Raw genomic sequence first — 24,985 nt, 5'->3', positions numbered from 1 at the left:
ACGCGGCGCCGCGCGCGCCCATTGGGCGGCAGCGGCCTGGTCTCACGGACAACGCGTGGGGGCGGCCGGGGGCGCGCCAAGATGGCGGCGGGGCGGCGGCGCGAGCCGGGAGCCTCCGCCTGACGGCACCGGGACCGGGACCGGGACCGGGACCCGGGGGGGGGCAACGGCAGCGGGGCCATGGAGGGCGGCGGGGAGCTGGGCACCGACGGCATGGACACGCTGACCGAGCTGGGCGACGAGCTGACGCTGGGAGATATCGACGGTGGGTGCGCTGCCGGGGGGTATGGGGACACCGGGGGGTATGGGGGCACCGGGGGGAGCCCTTAAAGCCGGGTGTGACGGGGAAGGGGGGGGGAGCCCCGGCTGTGGGGCTGGAGCCGCTCCGAGCCCCCCCCCCCGAGCTGCTGGGGGAGGTGGGGTGGGGGGGGCTGCTGGGCGGCTGCCCCAGCACAGCGGTGAGCAGGCGGCGTGCTCAGAAATAAAATAAAAATAAAGATAAAAATAAGAAACAGTTTTTTTTCTGGTCAGACGCACGCACGCATTTCTCTGCTGAAGTTCTGTAAAGCGTTGTTTCCTTGGGGTGCTTCCCCTCTTTTCCCTTAAGCTTGGAAGCGGAGCCAGGTTGAGGTGAGCGCTTCCAGTCTGTTGGAGGTGGGTTTGTGTTCTGGGCGCTGCCTGGATCCTGAAGCCCTGCAGGACGCTGTCAGAGCGCTCTGCCTCTTGTTCCCAGTCTCTGGCCGCCTCTTGGCTCCTGCCCGGAGGTGTGAGGCTGGCCTCGTGCTACCTCTGGGCTTCGGGAGCACCCACGGCTCCCTCGTGTGTGTGTGTGCGCTCCTGTGAGTCCTGCCCCGCTGATTCACGCCATAAAAACGCACCGAACGTTTCCCTCCTTGCAGAGATGCTGCAGTTTGTCAGCAACCAGGCGGGGGACTTCCCGGACCTGTTTTCGGATCCCTTGTGCGGCACCTTCCAGGGCGGCAGCACCACCACCACCAGCAGTAGCAGCAGCAGCAGCAGCAGTGGGACCCTGGACCCCCCGCGCCCGTATGGCCAGGCGCCCCTGCAGCCCTTCCCACCGCCCGCCGCCTCCCCGCAGCTGCAGAGCGTCCCGGTGAAGGCCCCCCCGCAGCGCCCAGCACCGCTGCTCCAGCCCCGGCCCCAGCTGCAGCCGCAGCTCCAGCAGCAGACGGTGATGATCGCCCCCACCTTCAGCTCCGCGCCCCAGACCAGGATCATCCAGCAGCCCGTCATATACCAGAACACAGCCACCAGTTTCCAAGGTAGGGCTTGGGCTGGGGCAGCGCTCACAGCACGGGCACGGTTCTGGTCCCACAGGTGTCCTTGGCCGTGGTGAGCCTGTGGGGTGTTTCTTCTGTGTATGTGGCTTTGACTGAGCGAGCATGAGCAGCTTTCATAAAGGAGATCATAAATTGTCCTGTGCCACCTCTTGGTGTCCTCTGTTGTGGCATCTCCTACGGCTGGGTTGGACCCCCCAAGACCCAGGCAGGGAGGTGCTGGTTAGGCGTGCTGTGTAACGTTACAGAGGTGATGGGCCCTGAGCTGCCAGACCCACAGGGCTTTGGCTTCATTTTCGCTCAGCTGATGCTCTGTGCGTCCTGGCAAGCTGCTGTTTGAGGTGCAGAGTCCTCTCGCAGGAGCTGGGTTCTGAGCAGCCTGTGGGAAGTGTTAGGTGGGCTCTGGCTGGGGAGAAACTTTGTGAAGAGGAGGAATGAATCGGGGAGCATTTACACTCTCCAAAATAAGGACCTGGGTGTTTGCGGGCTGTTCCTGACCTCTCCCCTGCTTTGCAGTCCTCCAGCCTCAGGTGCAGAGCCTGGTGACGTCCTCGCAGGTGCAGCCGGTGGCCATCCAGCAGCAGGTGCAGGCGGTGCAGGCGCAGCGTGTGCTGACGCAGGCTGCCGGTGGCACCATCCAGACGCTGGCGCCAGCCACGGTGCAGACGGTGGCTGCGCCGCAGGTCCAGCAGGTCCCAGTAAGTGCAGGGGGCGTGGGGTGCTCCTGTGGGTATGGCTGGGAGGGCCCTGGGGGGAGAAACCTCATTTAAATGAGTTTCCTTTGAGTTTTCCCTGCTTCTTTTTGTCCTGCTCCTTCTTCTTCAAGTCCACTGCCACTTACTGAGAGACTGACAAAAAGGGGATGCTTTATTTTGGTTCTTCCACCATGGTTTATTTCACTTTTTTGTTGCTCCACTGTCATATGATCTTGTTTTAAAACCCACGTGTGAGGGCAACAGCCTTGTGTTTCTGTGTCAGATAAAAGTGGTTTTGGCACTCGCCATGGAAAAGTTACTCTGGTTTAACCGTATCAAGTCATCTGTAATGTTCTTTACGTGTGAGCACCAACAAGGTACTCGAAAAAGGAAGCACAAGTTGTGTTATGGCAAAATAACTGTTGGTTTTGATCTGCCTGACATCCTGTGCAGACCCTCTCATTTTGAGGGCTTGCACCAGGTTCTGGCATGTCCAAAAACCATCCCAGTGATACAAGGTGCGAGGTGGAAGAAATTTGTAGTGGTGCTGCTGGTGGTTCACTCACTGAGATATGGCATTACGCTTGTGCCATCGCCTGCCTCTGGCTACCAAGATCAGCAGAGGAACGTGTGCCTACTCGTTGCTTCATCCGTGGCTGTTTCCACGCAGGTTCTGGTCCAGCCCCAGATCATAAAGACGGACTCCCTCGTCTTGACCACCCTGAAGGCGGATGGCAATCCCGTTATGGCTGCGGTGCAGAATCCGGCGCTCACGGCGCTCACCACTCCTATTCAGACCACAGCTCTGCAGGTACCACCCTGAACATTTTTTTTTTTTTCTTCTTCCCCTTTCTGGCGTTATTTCCCCTGGTAGGAGAAGGAGGGTTGGAGTTTAGTGTTCATCGGTGATGTGGATGGGAGGGTTTCCAAGTGCTGCTCTGGTTGTGTCCAAAGTGAGTAATACCCTGCTTCTGCCAAGGCTAAATACACAGATTGTACATTTTTGGCAGCCTCCCATGGCCAGTAAGCGAGGACCAAGGGCACATTTCTGTTTACCTTTTTCTGGTATTACAAGGAGAAGAGCATGACCTAAGAATTCCATGCGGTTTTTAACCTCTGTGGAAGACACTGAAAGGTAGCTGACTTGGAATAGCTGTGGACCTTCTTTTCTCCCTCAGTAGCAACTAATAGCAGTGTGTCGAACATAAAAACTAATTAAACTACTCCTCAAAGGGCGTTTGCAGCAAGGATTCAGTATCATCATTCAAGATGGCTCCTATGCTTCAGGGTCATAACTTGTTACTCACTCGGAGAGGCTTGTGCCCCCAAAGATGCTTTTATCATGGTCCTCTGCGTTCTGCACAGATCCTTCTGTTCAAATATTTACTGCTGGAGACAAATAATCTTGCAAGTCTGGACTGAAGTTCTGACTTCCGCATAACATAGTAGGCGTGCTGTGTACTTGTTAGCAGCCAGCCTAAAATTGTCGATTTGCTCGCTTTTAGGCGGCACTTTCACACAGAGGTGAGGTTCATGTGAGTGTGTCTGTCAGACACACGATCCACAAAATGTTCTGAACACATTGAAATTTCCTGGAGATTATCCAAAGAGAGGTGGAAGACTTTAAGCTGAAACTTGACAAATAAGTGAAATGAAACAAAATTAATTTCTACTATCCCAGTTGGAAGACCATTTCAGAGTCAAAATTGTTCCTACATTTCTTTGTGGCTAGTTTATTCTCATTTCCGTCAGTCTGATTTTTAGTGTAAATAACTCTTCCTCTCCCTAACAGCTTCTCCGATCCTGGTTGTACTTTAGTGGCCAGTTGTACCCTTCCCAATCTTGTTTTACTTGTTTAAGTCGTCTAAATTCTTTTCTTTACGCTGATGATCCTAGAAGCACCTCTGTGCAACCGTTCTGGTGGGATTCATCTTTTATTGTGGAGCACATACTGCTTTGGTTTGTCTACACTTAGGTGACCAAGTCTGAACTTTTCACACCAGCACGTAACACTCGTTGCCTTGATTCCTCATCTTAAGGCATTTTTGTAACTTAAAGTCATCAGGGATCTCCTTTTTTCCTCATATAATCTAACTCAAATTAACTGCATCACTCAAGCCAGAGTTTGTCTTTCTGCAGTCAGAACCTTTCTAACATGATTGGTGCAGAGGTAGTGTTGCTTGTTGATGGTCTAACAACTTCCTTTGTCCATGGAAGAGGTGGATTTAGAGAGGTGGGGCAGAAGGATTTGAGGAGCAAGAAAGGACCTTGGTCCATTTCTGTTTAGTTAGTGGATGAAAAGAGTATGATATTGGTGAAAGTGTTGGGGTGATGGTGTCCTTGGGGAGACACTGGCCTGCCCCTTTGTTTTTGAGCTCTGTGAACTTTGCTGAATTCTTTGTATTCATTTTGCTCTTACCATAGTAAATCTCATGTGTATCAGCTGATTGCTATTGACACTTCCTATGCCCTGTCCCTGTAGACCCTTGTTGGGAGCAATGGGACCATTCTGACCACGATGCCAGTGATGATGGGGCAAGAAAAGGTGCCTATCAAACAAGTTCCCGGGGGTGTCAAGCAACCAGAACCACCTAAAGAAGGCGAGAGGAGAACAACTCACAACATCATCGAGAAGCGTTATCGGTCATCTATAAACGATAAGATCATTGAGCTGAAGGACCTCATTATGGGGACAGATGCCAAGGTAAAGATGTGGAACCTGGTGTCATGAATACTTGTGTCCTCGGGTGCTTGTTGCTCTACCAAATGGAGCAGTTGGGCACGTACTGCTGTTAGTGGTGTGCATGCATGTGTTGGGATAAGACTTGTGGAATGTTTATGCAATGGAAAGCTTGATAATTGCATTCAGGAAAGGTCACCTGTAAAATGTTGTTAGCAGTCCTGTTTCTTGGAAATCAGAACAAACACATAAGGTATAGCTTGCATTAGGCCTAGCTTAAATAGGTGCTCTATGAAGAACGTGAAAGTGAATGTCTTGATAACTCTGCCAAACCAGAACTTGCATCATCTATGTTTCCTTTTCCTTTAAACTGCACTAGGAAAGTAGGGATGAGGATTTTTTGCTTCTGCTGCAGTTACGGTTTTTCAAAAAAAATGAAGGTTAAATGCTGCTATAAAATCTAAACCAGTGTCTTGCACAGAGCTTTCCAACTGGATTCCAGTAGATACTGAGTTGGAAAAGCTCCTGTTCACTCCAATGTTAGAAACTTTCTTGCACCACTTGTGGCCTGTGTTCAGGGCTGTGCTGTTCACTCTTCCCATATTGGCAGAAAGAACGGTGGTGTTCTTGATACCCATGTGTTTACATGGCCTCTGCACAAGCACGTGCATTAGTGAAGTCACCTTCTGTTGCTGGGTCGAAGCTTTAGGTTTGAAAATATTGGTTATGTAAAGTGGCTTCAATTCAAAATGTTAGGGCTGTTTCCAAGGTAGACTTGTCAGCCTCTTCTGGAAGCGTGTATTTTTGTGGGGATGGATGGACAAAGGACTGAGGCAGAGATAGAACTGGTTATCTCAATTAAACCACGTTATCTCAGTTGGCCATGGTTAACAGGTGGCAGCTTGCTCCATTTCAGAAGAGAACCACTTCTTCACTTCAAAACTATGGTATTTCTAAGGACTGTTCCTGTTTGAAGTTGAGACATGAACTCCTGTAATTTGAACATTTATCTGTTTCCACTGTACTGTCTTTAAAAAACAAATCAACAACACCACCTTAAATCTGAAGTTGAGATCTCTCTTCTCATAGAGAGAACTTAAGTAAAAACTTAGAGAGATCCCAGGTACAGTGACTCAAGTCCTGTTGTCCAGTCCTTGTGTGCCTTTCAAAGTAGGATACCTTGCCATTATTTTATTTTATTTATTTTGCTGCTGCCAAGAGGTTCTCAACACTTTTGTTTGCATTCATGATATTAAGGGTTGTGGTACCCTTATGAGCACAAGTGGGCCTTTTGAAGCTCGGAGGATAAACTGTGTTCTGCTTGTCTGAATTCCTTGCAGATGCACAAGTCTGGTGTCCTGCGCAAAGCCATCGATTACATTAAATACCTGCAACAGGCCAACCATAAACTGAGACAGGAGAACATGGTTCTGAAGCTGGCTAACCAGAAAAACAGTAAGTTGTGGAGGCTGCACAGGAGGGAGGCGGTCAGCAGGGACGTAGGCTGCCTCTTGCAGTTTCTTGTCGTTGGCAAAAGTAGATGGGTGCGGACTGTGGTGAGGGTGGCAGTATTCCTGCAGGGGCAGAGCCAATCTGAGCGAGACTGGCAGCATGCAGGATGGAGAAACATGTGCATAATGCGCTCTGATTCTTGCAGAGCTGTTGAAGGGCATTGACCTAAGCAGTCTGGTTGATAATGATGCAGACCTGAAGATAGACGACTTCAACCAGAACGTTCTGCTGATGTCTCCTCCGGCCTCTGACTCGGGATCCCAGGCTGGCTTCTCTCCCTATTCCATCGATTCGGAGCCGGGAAGCCCACTCCTTGACGATGCAAAGGTACTTGTGGCTGGATTCATCAAATTCAAGGCGTCTGCTTCGGGGATATGTAGGGGCCAGAGTTTGAATTCTCCTAACTCAAGAGTGGAGCCAGTAGATATCTGCCAAGCAGAGCTGTAGGTGTCAGAGAAACATTGGAAGGATGAGGAAGGTGCATGGGTGTGTTTTGTTTTTATTTTTTTTGAATGATTGAGACTGTTGCCTGAGCTGTATTGTCTGAACCATACTGTAGCTGCTAGAAGAACTTAGATTGGACTTTAGCTCCTGTAGCTTCTCTGTGGACTCATGGTGAATAAGTCCCAAACTCCTGACCTGAAACGGTCCATGGCTCTCAAGAGATGTCCCATGATTACAGCAGGAGAACTTGGAGAAGAGAATGACGGCTCAGCTCTGGGTAATGGGACTGTGAATAACCACAGTTACAGGGATCTATTAGCTACCTTCAGCTGATGGGCTCATTTTGTGGGTATCACAGAACTGGGTCCTGAGGGAGACCCTCAGAAGAGGAAAAATTAGTCCTGGCCTAAAGCAGGGATCCAGTTAATGGTAACTGGAATGATTGGGAGCAGAAGGAAGGTGAAGGCATTCCGGTACTTCAGCCTTATCTTACTAGGGCAAGCTCCACCAGAGTTCTTACCGATCTTGGTCTTAAACAAATTTTAAAACTTGTTCTCTTTCCTTCTTCTCTACCCCTCCTTTTGCATAAGCGTTTTTTGTTTTAAAGAATATTAAGCGTTTTTTCTTCTTCCTTTTTTCTCTACTATAAATTCTTTGAAGGTTAAAGACGAGCCTGACTCTCCTCCTGTGGCCCTTGGTATGGTGGACCGCTCTCGAATCCTCCTCTGTGCCCTCACATTCCTGTGCCTCTCCTTCAATCCTCTAACGTCCCTTCTGGATGCCCGAGGAAGCCCAGAGTCTGACAGCCTTGTGCGCCACGGCTCTGGCAGGAGCGTGCTGACCATTGAGTCAGGTAATGAGTTAGGGTGCTACGAGTTGGGATCTCTCTGAGGGATCTTCACCTTTAGTTTGTTTTTAAGGCAGCTGACTGATTTTTGTAACTTATTAAGTATTGCCTGAAGAATTACTTCAGGAACGTGCTGTTGTAAGGTGTTGAAACTGGCTTGTTTCTTGTCCTTATTCCATGTCATTTGTAGTTGAGAGGACAGCAGCTTAGGTGAGCGTGGGAGGTTCTGCCGGCATCTTGTCACTTTCCCAGCTGGTTAGTGTGCTTCAGTGTTGCTTTGTAAACTTAATTAAGTCTGGAAAACAACACTGAGATATTGAATACCCATGGCTGGATCTGATAGCTTGCCTAGAATGTCTTGCGTTAAGGTAATTTTAGAAGTGCTGACTCAGTTTTTGTAAAACAGTCTTGTAAAAATAACAGTTGTGATTTGGTTAGGAGTGCTGAGGAGGTGTCGATGCAGGTGTTTTCTGATTGAAATACCACTTGTAGTATCAAGTTTTGCAAACAGAGCAATACATCCTTGTTGGTCTGGGTGAGCCCACGCTCATCCTGTTGCAAGCCTTTCGGTGTGCGGATCAACTTCTCACTCTCCTTTTGGGATGCTCGTTGCAGATGCTGGCGGGTGGTTTGGCTGGATGATGCCCACGCTGATCCTGTGGCTTGTGAACGGAGTGATCGTCCTGAGCGTGTTCGTGAAGCTCCTCGTGCACGGAGAGCCAGTGACCCGCTTGCACTCGAGGTCATCAGTCACCTTCTGGAGGCACCGCAAGCAGGCAGACCTGGATTTGGCACGGGTAGAGCTGGCTCATTTCACATCAAACATGTCCTGTAGGAGGGGGCGCGGGCAAACGTGACCTAATGAGGCAGTGCCTGACACTTGCAAGAATTTTGGTATTTCTGGGTGGTAGCAGGTCTGATTTTCTGAGAAGTTGGTGGAACTTGTTTGTGTTGAGCAGGTTGCTCTTCTCCCTCAGCCTGAATTAGTGAGGCACAGGCATTGGGGTTGTTAGAGCTGCCTGGGTTCTGTCCTTGTGCCTTGCTCCTGCATCTTCTGGCAGCCTTTGGAAGCAGGGTTTTGGTTCCTGTCCTGATTCTGGCAACCAGTCAGTGCTGGAGAGAGTCTTTTCTGTAGCACAGGCGTGTTTTGATGGTAGCTCAGCGGAAGCTACCAGCTGGGCCAGATCTGAAGCTGGTGTAAGCTGCCCTCGTGTTTACTGAAATTACGGTGACTCCCTCATCTGAAGACATTGCCCTAGCTTGCACATCGGTTTGCCTTGCTCCTGATGCTGAGGAGGTCCTGAGGTGTGGCTGTGGTTGTGCTTTTTGTGGCTTCACCTTTGGCTGTGATGTTCGCAGGGGGATTTCGCTGCAGCGGCGTCCAACCTGCAGACCTGCCTGTCGGTCCTGGGCCGAGCGCTGCCGGCTTCCCGCCTGGACCTGGCGTGCAGCCTGTCGTGGAACGTGATCCGCTACAGCCTGCAGAAGCTGGCGCTGGTGCGGTGGCTGCTGAAGAGGACCTCTCACCAGTGGCGGGCCCGGGAGGCCACGGCGGGCTCTGAGGATGAGGCCAAGACCAGCGCCCGGGATGCAGCTCTAGCCTATCACAAGCTCCACCAGCTCCACATAACAGGTAGGGGCTGAGGCAACAGAAACACTGGCCTCGTTGAACTAAATGAGAAAGCTCAGGGCTGTTCCTGCAAAGAAAGGGCTCTGCAGGGATGGCTGAAGCAACAGCAGTGTCCTGCTACATCCTCACCAGCCTGCAGAGGTGGTGTAGGGTCCGTTCCAAGCAGCAGTTGATTGAATCCAGTCATTTTCTGCCGCTTGGTTCAGTCCTGTCACTTGGGAATGTGATGTGAAAGCAGGGGCTAGGGTTAATTGTTTGGAAAAAAGTCAAATTTCTGAAGCTGTGTGAAGCGCAGATGGCCAGTTGGTGTTGATGTGCTTCGAAAACCTGGGCATGTGCACATGTACTGAGGAAGTGCTTGAATGTTCCTTGTGAACAGTTGTTTTTGCTGCTTCCTTGGCAAACTAATTTGTAATTTTAATAGGCTACAAGCCCATCAGAAATTCAGGTTAAACTTCCTACTCTTGCTGTGTGAACTGTAGTTATGCCACCATGGACAACAATAAAACGAACTTGTATTTAACAGCGTCTGTGTAGGTATCTGTAGAGGTGTGGACTGCAAAGGAGTTTGGTTCTGAAATGGTGATGAATATAGTGGGATAAAACTTATTGATGTTTTCTGGGGTTAGCTATGGAGGGCATCTTGCAGAATCACAGCTGTAAATGTCCCCTTAATATCTGTGAAGGGAAGATTTGGTTATAGCTGCTCTGTTGTGGGAATGCAGACTAGGTGTGGGACTTGGGGTATCAGCTGGTTCTTATTTGTCTGCCTGGGACAGTGCCCCTGCAAACTGTGTTGTTATCAAGCAGCTGGTGCTAGCATGCCTCGGGTTAACCATTCTCCTGTCTCTTCTGGTGCAGGTAAACTTCCCTCCAGCTCCGCTTACTCTGGCTTGCACATGGCCCTGTGCGCCGTGAATCTGGCCGAGTGTGCGGAAGAAAAGATCCCCCCCAGCACCATGGCTGAAATCCACCTGACGGCCGCTGTTGGCTTGAAGACCCGCTGCGGGGGCAAGCTGGGCTTCCTGGCGGTGAGTGATGGAGTCCTCTGCACCTCCAGGCAGAGCTCTGGGAAGGGCTGCGAGCAGGCACAGCGCCTCTGTTAGCGCTGCTGTTCTGCAGCCTGCAGCCCTGGTCCCTGGTGGTGCGCCTTTCCCTGGGTGCTGTTCTCAGCCCTCGTCTCTCCCTTCCCTAGAGCTACTTCCTGAGCCAGGCTCAGAGCCTGTGCAGCTCGGAGCGCAGCGCCATCCCCGACTCGCTGCGCTGGCTGTGCCACCCCCTGGGACAGAAGTTTTTTGTGGAGCGGAGCTGGACGGTGAAGTCTGCTGCCAAGGAGAGCCTGTACTGCACCCAGAGGAACCCTGGTGAGAGCCGCTCATGCTCTGGCTGCGTGACCTCTCTGTGCTGTGTTTGCCCTGATAATTAGTAAATCTGATGGCTGATAGTTAGTAAAACCTGTTGTTAAAAAGGCCTTCAAAACTCAGTCTTTGTAAGTCTTTGCAGTAATTCCCTCAGGAATTTCCCTCTACTGCTCTTCCTCTTGCTCCTAAAATGGGATTCTTCGTTACAGCTGCCCTTGTCTCTATCAGGAGGCGTGGCTGCCACTGCAGATAAGAAAAAGAGTTTGTTTTCTTTCTCTGTAGCGGATCCCATTGCACAAGTTCATCAGGCGTTCTGTGAGAACCTGCTGGAGAGAGCTGTGGATTCACTTGTGAAACCTCAGACTCGGAAAGAGGTGGTGGGACAAGAGGAGGAGGAACAGTGGTAAGTTCCTGTGCTGGGGACTGCTTGGGGCAGCTGTAGACTCTGAAAACCGAGCGGATGATCGTGAACTGAGTGCTCTGAGGCCAGCGGAGTGGTTGGTCTTTAACCAGGGCTTGACATGGCGAGCTGAACCTGACCACCACAGCTTATCAGCAGGGTGAGCTCTGCCTCTTCGTATGAAAACCTCTGCACTCACAGGTGCAGTTCTGACTCGTTACCAGCTGTAACGGGGATTTCTGCTGCTGTCCTGATCGATTCTTGAACTGGGTGGCACTTTCTCTGCCGAGAGCACAATGTTCAGAAACGCTAAAATTAGCATGGCCCTATCACTTCGGTTGACCAGAGCATGTGTCCAAGGCTGTAGGAGCATAAAGGCTTGGCATGTTAGAGAGTGACCCAGCTGGCTCCCCGCGTTACGCATGAGAAGTATTTTCGTAACTGAACAAAGTGCTGTGTTTACCAGCAGTGAAAAATCAGACTAACCTCCGGCAGGAGTGGGAGAGCAGATGCTGGCTGAAATTGTCGGTGGCTTCTGCCAAGTGATTTCGCCCGATGAAAAATGAAAATTTGTGGGGATCGGAGCATCTTTTTGTGCTGTGCCACGTCTCCCAAAAGAGCCGGGGTAAATGCCTTAGGTGGGAAGGTGACTTATTTTCTCTGGATGTGTAAGAGAGAACTGTGTACATTTAGCTTTATTTTCAATCTTGCATCTGTTTTCTAGCGTAGTTGCAGACAGGGAGCAGCAGTTCAGTCTAATTGCTTGCACAGTACAATTGCTTGTGGTCACATGCTGCTGGTGGTGAGAAAAGGTAGGAGGACTCGTATGATTGACGTGGGTTGTCAGTGTGCTTGTGGAAGTCCCGTCCTGTCCCTGGGAGGACTGTCTGTACCTAACAGAGCCAGCCGTTTTTCTCCCTCTAGGGGCAGGAGCTCAGGATCCTCCTCTGTAGCATGTCCAAGGAAATCAGATCATCGCCACACACTCCAGTTTCTCTGACCAGCACTGTGAATGCATTGTCACTTGCATTCAGATACATTTGCATATATGCAAATAGTCACTAGCAGGAGCATCGTTTGGCCTCTTCTGGAGGCAGTGATTGAAAGGGAGCCCGTAATCAACTCCTAACATATGTCATGTCCGTCAGCAGATACAAGGCACTGGAGGGGATGCTGGCAGCTTCTGTTCAGTGCTTGTGGAACGTGGGGTGCTGACTAAGTGCTAACGTGGATCATCTTTCACTTGAAAAGTCTATTACGGCCTTTAATCCTCTTGGTGCACTCAGACTAGTCCCTCCCTTGGTAGTGGTGCCCCCTTTTTCAAGGACTTAGGGACGGGGGAGCAGGCTGTGCCCTGACTAGGGAGGATAAGTCCAGAGTGGCAGCAGCTGTGGAGCAGCGGTGAGATGCCTGCAGGCACCTCACCAGGAAGATCTGCTGGTGGTGCTCCTTGAACTGGTCTGTGCACTTCCACTCTGGGAGGTCTCTTCAGGTCCAACAGCGTTGTGTTACCTGTAGAGCTTGAAATTTCTGCCTCCACCTGCTGGCTTGCTGGGCCAGGCTTGTTTAAAAGCTCATCGACCGCTCAGAAACAGCTTCAGGCTTTGGTGTGTCCTTCCTGATGTCACAGCGAAGCTCTGCCTTGCTTCTTGTTCCAGTGAGTTCTCCAGCGCAATGGAGTACCTGAAGTTGCTCAACTCTTTCTTGGACTCGATGGGAAGTGGAGCACCGCCCTTTGCCAGCAACTCTGTGCTCAAGTCAGCCCTGGGTAAGTCTGTCCAAATGGAAGCTCTGCCAGCTGCAGGAACTACTGCTGATACCCGTCCCCTCCACCCCACCACCTCCCAAGCTCCATGCATGGCAGAAATGCAGTCTGGGGTGGAGTGGGGTTTTTGGGGGGATGCTTAATGAATGCAGGAAATGATGGTTGGGGGTGATGAGTGCATGTCCTTGTCGGGAGGGAAGTTGGGGTTTTTCTAGACAAGCAGACAGGGTAAGTTCTTGCTGACCAGCTGCAGTCTCAGCATCCCAGCCTCTTCCCCCAGTCAGATGTGGGGTGTTTGCTTGCTGCCTGGTGGCTCTGTGCTCCCCCAGCACAGCAGCTGCATCCCTGTGGGATGGGCTTGGTCTGCAGGCTCCCCCTGTCCCTGTGGTGGGGGCACAGGGTGTCACCCCGTTCCTCCAACCCGTGACTCTGCTCTTGCAGGCCCGGACGTGGTGTGCAGGTGGTGGTCGGCAGCAGTTGCCATGTCCATCGGCTGGCTCAGAGGGGACGACGCAGCTGTGAGGTCACATTTCACAGAAGTGGAGCGTGTGCCGAAGTCCCTGGAGATGTCCGAGTGCGTAGGCTTCGTACCACTCCTAAACTCCCCCCTCCTCCTTCCCTAGCCATGGGCTGGCACTGGAGCTGTGCACTAGGAATGACTGGGAGGGGGCAGAATCACTTGGGGCATCTTGGTTTTGCTCTAATTACACCTCACCGCCACCACCAGAATGCAGAGGTGTCCCAGCCCTCTGATCTCCAAAGAGAGCAAAACCACAACTTGCTTTCTTACAAAAGGGTGGTGAGGCCCTCGCACAGGCTGCCCAGAGAAGCTGTGGGTGCCCCATCCCTGGAGGTGCTCAAGGCCAGGCTGGATGGGACTTTGGGCAGCCTGGGCTGGTGGGAGGTGTCTCTGCCCATGGCAGGGGGTTGGAGCTGGGTCATCTTTAAGGTCCCTTCCAACCCAAATTATTCTGTGAAAATCAAAGCTTGCCCACTGATGGAAAAGACAGTTCCACCTTCTTGATTCACATCACATGAAAGCTGCTTAGACAGTTCCCTTCCCTTTCTCTGTGTAGCTCAAGTAGGTGAGGAACAACTTCCATCTTTTGTCTCCCTCCCTAAGAAGCTGTGATCTCTGCTCTTGGAGGGGGGAGGCTGGCAGCTGATGCTGGCTGCTGCTTGAGCTCAGCCCTTGGGGCTGCCCCGCGGCACCCTGACACGGCACCGCTCGGAAGCAGCGCCGTTTCTCTTCCAGGAACGCCCTGGTGAAAGCCACCTTCCACCTGTGCAAAGCCATGCAGGCCTCGCTGTCGGGGAAGGCGGACGGGCAGCAGAGCTCGCTGGGTCACTGCGAGAGGGCCAGCAGCCACCTGTGGAACAGCCTGAACATGAGCAGCGGTGCCTCCAGCACCACCCTCAGCAACGTAAGGGCCGTGAGCTGCGGGACCGCGTGCGCTGTCGTGGCTGTGAGGCTGGGCCATCGCTTCCCTGTGTGCGTCTGCGTTCTCTGCTCATCCCGCGTCTGATAGGAACGAGGGGGGTGCTTTCTCCTTTTCTGTCCCAAGGGCATTTAATATTTTCCCTCCCTGCTGCGTGGAGGAGCACTGCAGCACTACCCTGCCAATCCCCGTCACCCCTTCTGTTTGTTTCTCCTTTGGCCACTTTGAAATTGGCCCATGGAGAACCTCCATCTCCGTCCTCCGAGGGGAAGATGCTGACACCTGTGCGACAAGGACCTCATTATGTCAAACCCGCTCTGTTTCAAGAGCGCTTGAACCCTCTCTCCCGCAGAAGTGGGACTGCGCTGTGCTATTCCTGAGCGCGCGTGTTGCTTGTTTCTTTTTCTCCCCAGGGTTACCTAAAGCTGGAGCCTTCCTGTGCGGCATACGGGGGACGGTTCTGGTCCCTTCTGTCGCTGCTGGGTGGCAGCTGTAGTGCATTGTAGTTGCATTGCATGTGACGCCAGTAACTGTGCAATGTTTCTGCAGTGCAGTACAGAGGCACTCTCCACCTCCCCGGCACAGGTAGAGTCTCCCAAGGGCACCTAAACTAGCGAGCGATGCTAGGGGGCAGCAACAGCTGGGGAAAAAGGGATTTGGGTGGGAAGGAGGCACCGCTGTGGGGCGTGCAGGCAGCGGGTGGGCTGCCCTAAGCTGTGTGTCTGCCCCGTGGCTCTCGCAGGTGATCCAGCTGCTGGCCTGCGACCTGCTGCTGTCCCTCCGCACCAGCCTGTGGCAGAAGCAGGCGAGCAGCAGCCAGGCTCTGGGTGAGACCTACCACGCCTCGGCCTCCGAGCTCACCGGCTTCCAGCGGGACCTCGGCAGCCTGCGCAAGCTGGCCCACGGCTTCAGGCCCGCCTACCGCAAGGTGAGGCTCTGTCCCTCGCCCCTTCTTCACCCAGGGGGTTCATCATCAGCCTCTCACCGCCTTCCCTTTTCCTCCAGGTCTTCCTCCACGAGGCCACGGTGCGGCTGATGGCGGGGGCCAGCCCCACGCGCACCCACCAGCTGCTGGAGCACAGCCTGCGGCGCCGCACGCCCCAGAGCAGCAAGCAAGGTCAGCCCCGGGGCTGGGAGCTTTTACCTCGGCTCACTCGCTCGTGTCAGGCAGTGCCGGGTGTTGTGGCAGCAGCTCTGATAGCTTTTTGTCCCCTCTCTGTGTTTAGGTGAGCTGGACGCGCTGCCGGGGCAGAGGGAGCGAGCCACGGCCATCCTCCTGGCCTGCCGCCACCTCCCGCTCTCCTTCCTCTCGTCGCCCGGCCAGCGCGCCGTCCTGCTGGCCGAGGCCGCGCGCACGCTGGAGAAGGTGGGGGACAAACGCTCCTGCAATGACTGCCAGCAGATGATCGTCAAGCTCAGCGGGGGCACGGCCATCGCCGCCTCCTAACGCCTCGCCAGCCCCCACCTGGACTTCTCGGAGTCGAGAAAGGAATTGGGGGATAAAGAGGGGGAAAAAAAAAGAAAGGGGAGGGGGGGGTTAAAAAACAAAAAAAAAAGCAGTGCTAGGTTAGGGTTGTGCCAGTGGGATCACGCCGGGGTGGGAGCCAGGAGGGCATTTTTGTTGTGTTTTATTTTTTTAATCTTGCCCCAGGTGCAGCTTTATTCGCACTTGTGCTTGCCTGGGGTGCTGCAGCGGGGCTGGGGCTGGCGGCAGCTTGGTGGCGGGGCTGGGGCCGTGCCCCCCTCCTCGTGCTGTGTGCGTGGGCACCTGGCGCCCAGCTGAGCCCCCCGGCCCCAGCCCCGCTGGTGTGCTCCACCTGGGGCCAGCACTGCCTGTCGGGTTTCTGTACTGTTTTTATACCGCTAATTTTTTTTTTTTAGGAGTGTTTGTGACTTTACCAAGTGTAGGCAACGATGCAGGCCTCCCCTTTTTGGCAGGGGCTGGGTCTGCAGCCAGCTGTGACCAGCAGCGTGCTGCTTGGGGTCCCCCTGGGGGCCTGGAGCTGGGTTGGGGGCCGATGAAATGAGCTCTGCTCGCCCCCCGAGGTGTCCGTGTGCCTTTTTGTTGCGGATTGAACTTTTAGAAACAGTTTATTTTATTCCCTTCCCCCTCCTACGTCGGCCCCAAGCCCCTGCAGGCCTGGAAGGCCGGGCTGGGGCTGGGTGGCTGAAGCCCCTTCCCACCTGCAAGTAGGAAATCTGCCCTCAGGAGGCGTGCAGCCCCCTTTTTCCCTGTCCACGTCCCTCCTCGAGGATTATTTTTCCCCAAGGCGTGCTGCCCTGTGCCCCCTGAGTGTGGGGAGCATGCAGCGCTGCCCTCCCTCCCCATCCCCCTGGGGCACCCCACTTTGTGCCCTCCTCCTCTCGATCTTCCTCGTCCTGTTATTTTTATTAAACCACAGCAGCTCTTCACCCCAGTGCCCCCCTTATTTCCCAGTGCCCCGGGTCTGCCCGCAGGTGGGGTGGTTTTGTACTGCAGTAACCGGCACAGAGAAGCTGAGGAGAAGAGACGTCCTCGGCCTTCCTCTTGTCCCTTACCCCTGAGTGGGGCCAGCACTTTCCCCCCTGCTCCGGGGGCCTTTTTGCCCTGTTTTTCTACTCTTTCCAACCTCTCTGCCTGTCTGTCCCTACGGTTTTTTATATGTGTGTACATACTGTAACTGGGGGGGGCGGGAGGCTGCCAAGGAAGCCTGCTTCCCCCTGGAGCCCAGCGGGGTGAGAGGTGTGTGTGGGGGGGCTCCCAGCTCCGGGCCCCCTGCGCATCCATCTACCCAATAAAGCCGAGTGTCACCACGTCACCCTGTGTGCCCGCTGCTGTCCCCCCAGCCACGCGGGAGCCGTACACCTCAACGTGTTTATTACTCAACGTGTTTATTACCAAGGGGGAGGCCGGGGCCGTGGGGAGGGGGTGCCCGTGGGCAGCACCGGGTCCCGCTGCCTGGAGTCCATTGCCCGTCCTCGTGGTGGGCTGAGACCGGTCCCAACTCCTCGGCCACGGTGTCACCTCCTCGCCGGCTGCCATCAGACGGTGACCTCGGTCTTGCTGTTGGTGGCCAGGTGCCGCGAGCTCTGCCCGTACAGCGGGGTGGCGGGGCCTGGCCGGCGGGGGCCGCGCTGAGGGCCCCCCTCCCAGCCCCCCGACGGCTTGGGGGGGCCCTTGGTCTTGGTGGCCCCCAGCGGGGGGCAGCCCTCGGGTAGCCCCGGCCCCTCAGCGTGTGGGAAGGGCAGGGTGCTGGGGGGGGGCACCTCCGGCCCCCCAAAATGCCTGTAGAAGTCCTCAGGGATGCTCTCTGTGGGGACAGAGACACTGGTGACACCCCCTCCGGTGGCACTGGGGGCACCGACAGGGGGATGCAATGGGTCTGGGGGGGGCTCCTGGGTGCTGCCCCCTTCCCCCCATGTCCCCACTCACCTCCAGCCGTCAGCGTGGCGTAGGTGCTGTAGCTGGGAGCCGTCGGGGGCAGGCGCTTGCCGTGGCTGTGGGGCCGCCCCAGCGGGGGGACACCGGCAGAGGCCACCGCGTTGTTCAGGGGCAGCTTGTCTGGGGGCAGAGCCCAGGTGGGGGGCTCAGGGGCGCTCGGAGCCCCTCATGCTCCCCTCACACCACCCTTTCCCTGGGCACCCACCTGCCCAGCACTGGGGGGATGTTTGGGGAAGGGGCTGGGGGTGGCAGGGCCTTACCTGCGCTGCTGCGGGGGGACCCCCGGGCGAGCCCCTCGCCCAGCTGCACCTGCACGCTGCCCATGAGCCCGTCGATGTGCTCGGAGGGGCCGTGGCCCGGCTGCTTCAGCAGGTCGGTGAGCGTCCTGGAAGGGGCAGAGGGATGTCAGGCCGTGCCCCGCTGCCTGCAGCCCCCCTCCCATCCCACACCACACACAGCGGGGCCATTTCGAAGCAGGGCAGACCCCGAGGAGGGGATGGGCGAGGGGTGCTTGAGCTGCTGCGGGGAGGAGGCTGCACAGGTGGCTCTGGCGCACGCGCTGCCGCTCGCGACGCCCTCCCGGTACGCGGCAGCATGAAACATTAAACGCCATTACACAAGGCACAGCGCTGCCCCGTTCAGCATCACACACATCGCTGTGCGGGTGGGCAGCCCTGAGGGGCTGTGGGGTCGCCCTGCTTGGAGAGCTCCAAAATCCTCCTGGACGTGGCCCTGGGCAGCCTGCTCTGGGCCCTGCTGGGGCAGGAGGCCTCCAGCCACGCCTGCCCACCTCAGCCGTGACCTGAGCCTACGCCAGTGCTGCTCTTTGCACAGAGACCTCCCTACCCCATAACTCTTCTCTTCCTAAAGCCCCAGATGCAATCTCCCCGCTCTCCACATGCCCCCGCAGCACAAGCAATGCTTTAACAGCCAGCCCACCACGGCCCCACAGATCCCCCAGAGCCCTGCCCCAGCCCTGCTCCCTGCCCACGGGGCCATCCCGCAGCAGCTCGGGGAGCCCAGGGCTCGTGCTGGGCAGGGTGTGGGGCCAGCAGCTCCTGTGGGGCCGGGGGCAGAGGCTGTCAGGGTGGGAGCTGCCAGGCCATCAGCCGCTGCCTCCCCAGGGCCCCGCTCCCCCACGTGTCCCCGCAGGCCGCCGCTCGCCGGGCTCGTTTCACCGGGAGGTCCGATGCGATTTGACCTATTTCTTTTTTTTTTTTTTTTTTTTTCCTCGGGTCTGTTTACCAAGCTCGAGCAGTCCTTTAGCTGCGACTTTTCCTCTCCAGAGAAATCCATCAGTGCTCTTTTCCACACGCCTGCCCCCGGCCGCAGTCACCCGGACAGGAACGGCGAGAGCGGCTCTGTCCCTGTCCCTGTCCCCGAGCCCGGCGGCCTGGGGGGAGGGCATGTGCCAAGGCACCGCTGGCTCACTGGACGTGTTTTTTGGGGGTGAAAGCGCTAATCTGGGGGCTTGGGGAGGGCTCAGGAAGGTCAGGCTGCATTAAATCAGCTTGTCCAAAGGTCTGTGGCTGTGAGATGGCTCCGGGGTGGGGAGCAAGGTGGGGCACATCAGCGGAGCAGCTTTAAACCTGCACTGCAGCAACATGGTAAAGGGCAGTGCCCCCAAAACCAGCCCGGCGTGAGCCCAGGAGCGAGCAATGAGGGAGGTCCTGGAGCCGTGGGGAAGACGAGAAGGCAGCGGCAGCTCCCCGGCAGCACCCAGCACACAGCTCAGTGCCCCTGGGCAACGCGGGAAGCCACCAGAGCCAGAAAACGAGGTGACAGCGTGTCCCCAGCCCTCAGCACGGGCAGGTCACACGTGGGTGTGGATGGGGACGGGGACGGGGTCGCTTCGCTCCCGTCCCCCGCAGCGCCGGGGCGGCAGGTGGCAGCTCGCCGGCTGCCTGCAAACACCTTTTCTGGGTCTTCGCCGTGCCTGCATCACCCACAGAGCAGCACCCATCGGGGTCAGGTGCAGAACAAGGATGGGTTTCGGGACCCCAGAAAGCGTGGGGAGACCCAGCTGCTTCCTCTCCTTTCCCCGCAGGGTCCCCAGAGCTCTCGCCTGTAGGTGTAGTGCTTTTTTGGGGGGATACGGACAGATCGCCCTGCCCTGAAGGGACCTCACATCCTTGGAGACCGGGGGCCTGTAGAAAAACACGGGCAGGTGTTCCTGACTCAGACAGGGCCTGGGCACGCTGCGCGAGCGTGGGGACGGGTGCCAAGCCAGAGCCGAGCAGGAAGGAGCAGGCCTGGTGGGAGCCGCCATACGGACCCGCGGGGGGCGCGGGGACGGGGGGACGAGGTGGCCACAGCATTCGGGGTGCCTGAACCTCCTGCTGGACCAGCCATGAAGGCAGGAGGCGACGCGGTGCTCAAGGCAGACCGTGCCGAGCCGGAGCCATCCTGGAGCACTGGGAAGTGCTCTCTGGGAGCAGAAAACCACGGGCGGGATGGCAGGCTGGATGGGAACGGAAACCAGAGCGGCCGTGCAACGGGGAGCTGGCCCGAGGCCACGCTGCAGCTCCCGAGGAGCAAATGAGAAGCTCCAACCTGCGGCACCGGGCAGGGCGCGAGGCCGCACTGCCCATGCGCCGGGGCTGAGGCACGGCACCGGGCACGGGCCGGAGGAGACGGTGCCACCACCGCACTGCCCTGCCCTGGGACACCCCGCTGGGGATCTCCAGCACGGCAGGCTCCTGGTTTCGCCCCAAAAAGGCACCCGAGGGCAGCTTGTCTTCTCCTGCTCCATATGGGTGTGTCCCAAAAATCAGTGGCTTCGGGGAAAAAGGGAGGTGCTGGGCAGGGAGCTGCGCGTTTGAAGCGTGCTCGTGGGGAGCGGGGTGAATCGCTGCCCTGCTCCTCGGGAAGGGTCGGCCGTGCAGGGGAGAAAGAGGAGGGGAACGTGGAGATGTGCGGCCTCGGTAGCATGGTGCCGAGGCCGCCAGCAGAAAACAAATCCCCTCGGTGGCCGGTGGGGTGAGAGGGGCAGCAGACAGAGCTGGGTCAGGTGTGGGCACCCCGGGGCTGCCCCTGCCCAAGCTCAGCACCCCCTTCCCGGGCAGGGGAGGAGCAGGGAGGCTGGCGGGGCCGTATCGATCCTGTCAGGGTGCCAGCGCTGCCTCGGATGACGCGGGAGGGGGACATGGACACACAGAGACACCGGGCTGGGCTCCCTGCCAAGTGCAGGGGGGGCACAGCATGCAGCCCCCCAAAAAAACTGCCTTGCTGGGTTCAGGAAGGCACTGGGGTCCCCATTCCCATTCTGTCCCATGCCCAGCCTCCTCCAAACGTGGGGTGCAAATATTGTGCTCAGCAGGGCCTGGGGACGGGGCGCAGGGGTGCAGGAGGGGATGCGGCACCCAGCGGCCACCCCAGCCCCATGCGGGCACCCCATGGGAAGGTCCCCGCGAGGGAGGATGCAGCCAGAGCACCTCCCGCATCGTCCTGGTAAAATTGCTTCCTCGGGCTCTGTCTGCCTGCTCTTATTATTATTAATTTTAAGCTGAAATCCTTGAAGAAAACGGCACAAAAAGCGGGTTCATCGCCATGCTCGATGTCCTCGCTAGGAAGACCTTGCCGATCGGCAAGGGCTGCGGCTCAAAGCCCAGGGCAGCCCCCGGCCCTCGCCCTGCTCCTGCAGCCCTCCTTCTGCCACCACGTCCGTGTGTCCGTGTGTCCGTGTGTCCGTGTGCCGGGGGGAGGACGAGGAGGGACAGCTCTGAGTCAGAGCCGCAGGGGCAGGGCTGTGCCTGGGAGGCTGGAGCTGCCGCCAGCCGCTGAGAAGTGTTAAACTCATTTAATGTGATCGTTCGGGGGAAAAGAAGTGAAAGGGGGAAAAAAAAATAAAAGAAAAGGAGGGAGAGAAACGGCTCGCTAAGAGAAGGAGCTGCGGGAACATAACACCGAGGGGGAAGCAAGGCAGAGGAGCCGCAGCCACTGTCCCTGTCCCTGTCCCTCTCCACCAAGCCAGCCACGCTGCCCCACACCAAGATTTGGGGCAGAAACGGGACCAGAAGTGTGTGCCTGGAGCCACAGCTCTCAGGGGAGCCCGAAAGGAGACAAAAAGCGAGGGGCTGGAGCCGGGGGCGAGGGGCAGCTGCCCAGCATCCCAGCGGTGTCCCCTGGGTGTGCGCCCCAGGTCCCCCCATGGGGGTGACATCCCAGCCTGGGGCACGGTGCCACACACACACCCCGAGGTGGTGCAGGGGCACGTCGGGAAGCACAGAAATAAGGGGAGAATTTTTTTGGGGGGAGGACAGCCAGCGAGCGGGGGGGCCGTGCCCCTTTACCTGGAGACGGTCATCTCGGTGGGGGGGCCCTGCGCCTTCTCCAGGCCCAGCTTGGTGAAGATGCCCACCAGCACCATGAGGGCCACCACGCCGCAGATGATGTAGACGATCATGTTGGTCCTGTCCCGCGCCGGGTCCACGGGGGGCTCGTCCACCCGGGCGGGGGGCTGCCCGGTGTTCACCCAGTTGGGGGTGTCGTAGTTGGAGCAGCCGCTCTGGTCCAGCCGCCCGGGCTTGAACTGGCAGCAGAAGCGGTACCCGCAGGTCCCGCAGCAGTACTGGTAGATGCCCGCGTTGCAGTTGAAGGGGGGGTCCCACTGCCCCATCACGTCGTAGTAACCCCTGCAGCGGTCCCCCCCCGGGCTGGGCTCGGTGGGTGCGGGGGCCGTGTCCTCCAGGGCCGGTGCCTGGCTCCCGTTGCTGCTTTTTTCCCCGGGCCCCCCCGGGCTGGGCTCTGCGCCCCACGCCCGGCCGGGCTTCAGCAGCACCAGGCAGCAGATGCCCACCACGTAGCTCCTCTGCAGCCGGGGGGCCATCTCCCACCCCCTGCCCGAGCCCTTTGCCCTGGCTGTGTGTCCGTCTGGCCCCTCCCCGGGGGGGTTACAGCCGCTCGCCCGCCCCGCGAGGGCCCCCCCGGAGCAGCCCCATGGCTGCGGAGATGCCCCCGAGGAGGAGACGGGAGGGGGGGGGGCAAAAAGAGAGGGGAAAAAAAAATAAAGAGAGAAAAAAGGGGGGAAAAACAAAGTGAGAGGGGACGGACCCCCGCTTCTCGCCCCCCAAAAAATAAAAATAGTAAAAAAAAAAGGGGGTTCAGGGCAGGAGCCGAGGCTGGCGGCGGGGCAGAGCCCCCGGGTGCCCCCGGCCGGGGCGGGGATGCGCAGCGGGGCGGCCGGGAGGGCTGGGGGCTCCGGCCCACCCCATCCCCGCCTCTGCCCCTTGCTGCCGGCACCGAGCTCCGGCAAGGAGAGAGGGGAGGGCGAAGAAAAGCCAAAAAAAAAATAAAAATAAAATAAAAAAAACGGGAAAGCAGCAAAAAGCCGCGGCACCGGGGAAGGAGGGGAGGAGGAGGAGGAGGAGGAAAAAGGGGAGGGGGGGGGAGGAGGGAAGGGGGCGGCGGGGCGGGCAGGGCTCGGGGCTGGGTGGATGCTCGCCGAGGAAACCGGAGAAGCTCCTTCAGCAGTCCTCTGCCGCCCGCCACGGGCCCTGGCCCGCCGCCACCGGGCGCCAGGCACCGAGCGCCCGCCCCGTCGGGCGGGGACCGCGCCTGGAGCCCCCGCGCCCCTCCCGCACCGGGCACTGCCGGTTGGGCGGGGGGGGAGGCATCCAGGCATCCATCCCCCAAAATTGTACAGCCCCCCCGGGGGGAGCTGGGGGGCTCGTGGGTGTCGGGCTGGGGGCCGGAAAGGGGGCGTCGGGGGGAAGGGGAGAGCCCCGCAGCTTGGGGGGCCCGGGGGGAGAGGTGTGGGGAAGGGGGAGTGGGGTCGCCAGGTCTGGAGAGCGTCAGGGAGAGCTGGGACCCCCCCGGGGTTAAGTATGGCCAGGGCGAGGGGCAGGCTCAGGGCCCCTCATCCCCTCCTGGGGCTCCCCGTGCCCCCAGCATCGCCCTGGTCTCCTCGGGCAAGCCACCCTCCTGGCCCAGAGCGGGGAGGAGATTTGGAAACATCGCTGGAAAGATGCAGCCGGAGCCGGGGCCGCCTCTGATGGGCCCCGAGTGCCGCAGTCTGCTGAGCGAGACCCATTTTGCAAGGTAGCTGTGAGCCCCCAGAGCCTCCCGAAGAGATCCAAAGGCAGCCAGGCGGCACAAAGCCGCGCAGCGCCAAACCCACCAACCCTCGGGGGGCTCCGCTTGGAGGCACCAGCCCTGGGAAGCTGCAGGCCCGGGGGCTGTTAGTGCTCACGGCCCGTGCCAGCACAAGAGAAGTTTGCTGGTGCCCAGGTGATGGCAGGAATCGTTTCTGGGAGATTGCTCGCAAGCAGAGCCCCCCCCGGGGCCGGCAGGCTTATCAGGCTGGTAGCAGGCTGAGTGAGAAACTGGCCAAAATTGGGGATTTTGTAGGGAAATTGTTGCCTGGGATGACCTGGGAGAAAGGGAATACTTCTTTTTTTGGGGGGAGGAATGCTCACAGGGTGTGAAACAGGCGCTTAAGGGGGGGGGATCTCAGCGCCTGTGGCTTGGAGAGGGCAGCGTGAGGGCAGGAGCCGCAGGAAATTCAGGTCGGTGGGGACCCCGAGGGAAAACCCAAAGGACATGGAGGAGGAGGGAGCGTGCTGTCTGCACCAGTGCTGTCAAAACCTTGGGTGCCAGGGGGCTTGGCCACAGCCTGGGGGCTGCCCCCAGTGGGACACGGTGCCACTGCCGGAGGGATCCCACGGCACGCGCTGTAGGGCGGCCCCCAGCTGGGGACAGAGCTGGGGACACGTCAGGGGACATCAGATGTGCCAGGGGGCACGGGGACGTGGTGGCAGAGCCCCTGGCCGCCCCGCTCCCGGCCCGGCACGCACAGGGGTTTTATTCCCCCGCCTGTGCTCGATGCCGTGGCTGGGAAATGGGCTGCCGGAGAAGCCGTGCGCCGTAATGGCCCATCTAAAACACAGGAGCATATGTGCGCTTACCATTAAGATTATAATTGCAAACATTCCCAAGTTGAGATTTGCGAGCTCCCAGCTTCCCAAAGGCGGCTGCAGCCGAACCCAAACGACATCCAGAGCAAGGAGGGGAAAATGTGTTCAGCGCGAGAGCCTCGCTGCTGCTGCTGTTGGATGGATGCGGTGCTGCAGGGGGACGCTGCGTGTAGGGCCAGTCCCGGCTGCCTTGCTGGTGATGCCCACCCTAGTGAACGGGGTGGGAGCAGCCCCGTCCCTCCGTGCCAGCACCAAGCCCCACAGCAATCCCAACGGGAACCCCTTTGCTTTCCCCCATAACGCAACTTCCCCGAGTTTTGGGGCCGGCAGCAGCAGAGCTCACGTTATTTGGGGGGTGTTTTTGAGGCTCAGCCTGCAGGAGGAGGCCATATGGCCGGGAACAGCGGCGTGCTGGCCCCGTGGCAGCCCGGCACAGCATCCAAGTGCCAAGCGGCTCCGGCCGGCAGCCAGCACCACGGGACGCCCCCGCGCACAGCCCTGCCCCTCCTCAGCCCCGGGCACTGGGCACAGGGGCACGGGGGTGGGCTCGTCCCCCCCTTGTGCAGGGTGCCCTCCGAA

At 57.7% G+C, this 24,985-nt stretch overlaps 2 protein-coding genes across 3 annotated transcripts; one reads left to right on the top strand and one right to left on the bottom strand.

Moving 5' to 3' along the window:
* The first annotated feature begins 41 nt into the window (after window positions 1-41).
* SREBF2 (sterol regulatory element binding transcription factor 2) lies at window positions 42-16,869 on the top strand. Of its 2 annotated transcripts, none has more exons than XM_068669032.1 (19): window positions 42-265; window positions 900-1,283; window positions 1,815-1,996; window positions 2,664-2,804; window positions 4,476-4,697; window positions 6,014-6,128; window positions 6,379-6,512; window positions 7,290-7,482; window positions 8,092-8,273; window positions 8,836-9,109; window positions 9,968-10,137; window positions 10,302-10,470; window positions 10,750-10,870; window positions 12,526-12,635; window positions 13,074-13,206; window positions 13,888-14,056; window positions 14,814-14,999; window positions 15,077-15,188; window positions 15,298-16,869. In XM_068669032.1, the coding sequence occupies exons 1-19, from the start codon at window positions 181-183 to the stop codon at window positions 15,516-15,518; spliced, it is 3,303 nt and encodes a 1,100-aa protein (XP_068525133.1). In that variant the 5' UTR covers window positions 42-180; the 3' UTR covers window positions 15,519-16,869. The 2 variants fall into 2 exon arrangements, with proteins under 2 accessions (XP_068525133.1, XP_068525132.1); XM_068669031.1 differs by having other exon boundaries at window positions 6,331-6,512.
* A 56-nt stretch (window positions 16,870-16,925) lies between these two features.
* SHISA8 (shisa family member 8) lies at window positions 16,926-22,854 on the bottom strand. Its single transcript, XM_068669044.1, has 4 exons — window positions 21,785-22,854; window positions 17,753-17,877; window positions 17,484-17,612; window positions 16,926-17,361 (listed from the first exon to the last, which is right to left on the bottom strand). Exons 1-4 carry the CDS (start codon window positions 22,318-22,320, stop codon window positions 17,093-17,095), a joined length of 1,059 nt encoding a protein of 352 aa, XP_068525145.1. The 5' UTR covers window positions 22,321-22,854; the 3' UTR covers window positions 16,926-17,092.
* Between the last annotated feature and the right edge of the window lie 2,131 nt (window positions 22,855-24,985).

Source organism: Anas acuta, chromosome 1 (assembly GCF_963932015.1).
Source record: "Anas acuta chromosome 1, bAnaAcu1.1, whole genome shotgun sequence".
Taxonomy (NCBI): domain Eukaryota; kingdom Metazoa; phylum Chordata; class Aves; order Anseriformes; family Anatidae; genus Anas; species Anas acuta.
This window is presented reverse-complemented; position numbering and strand designations above follow the sequence as displayed.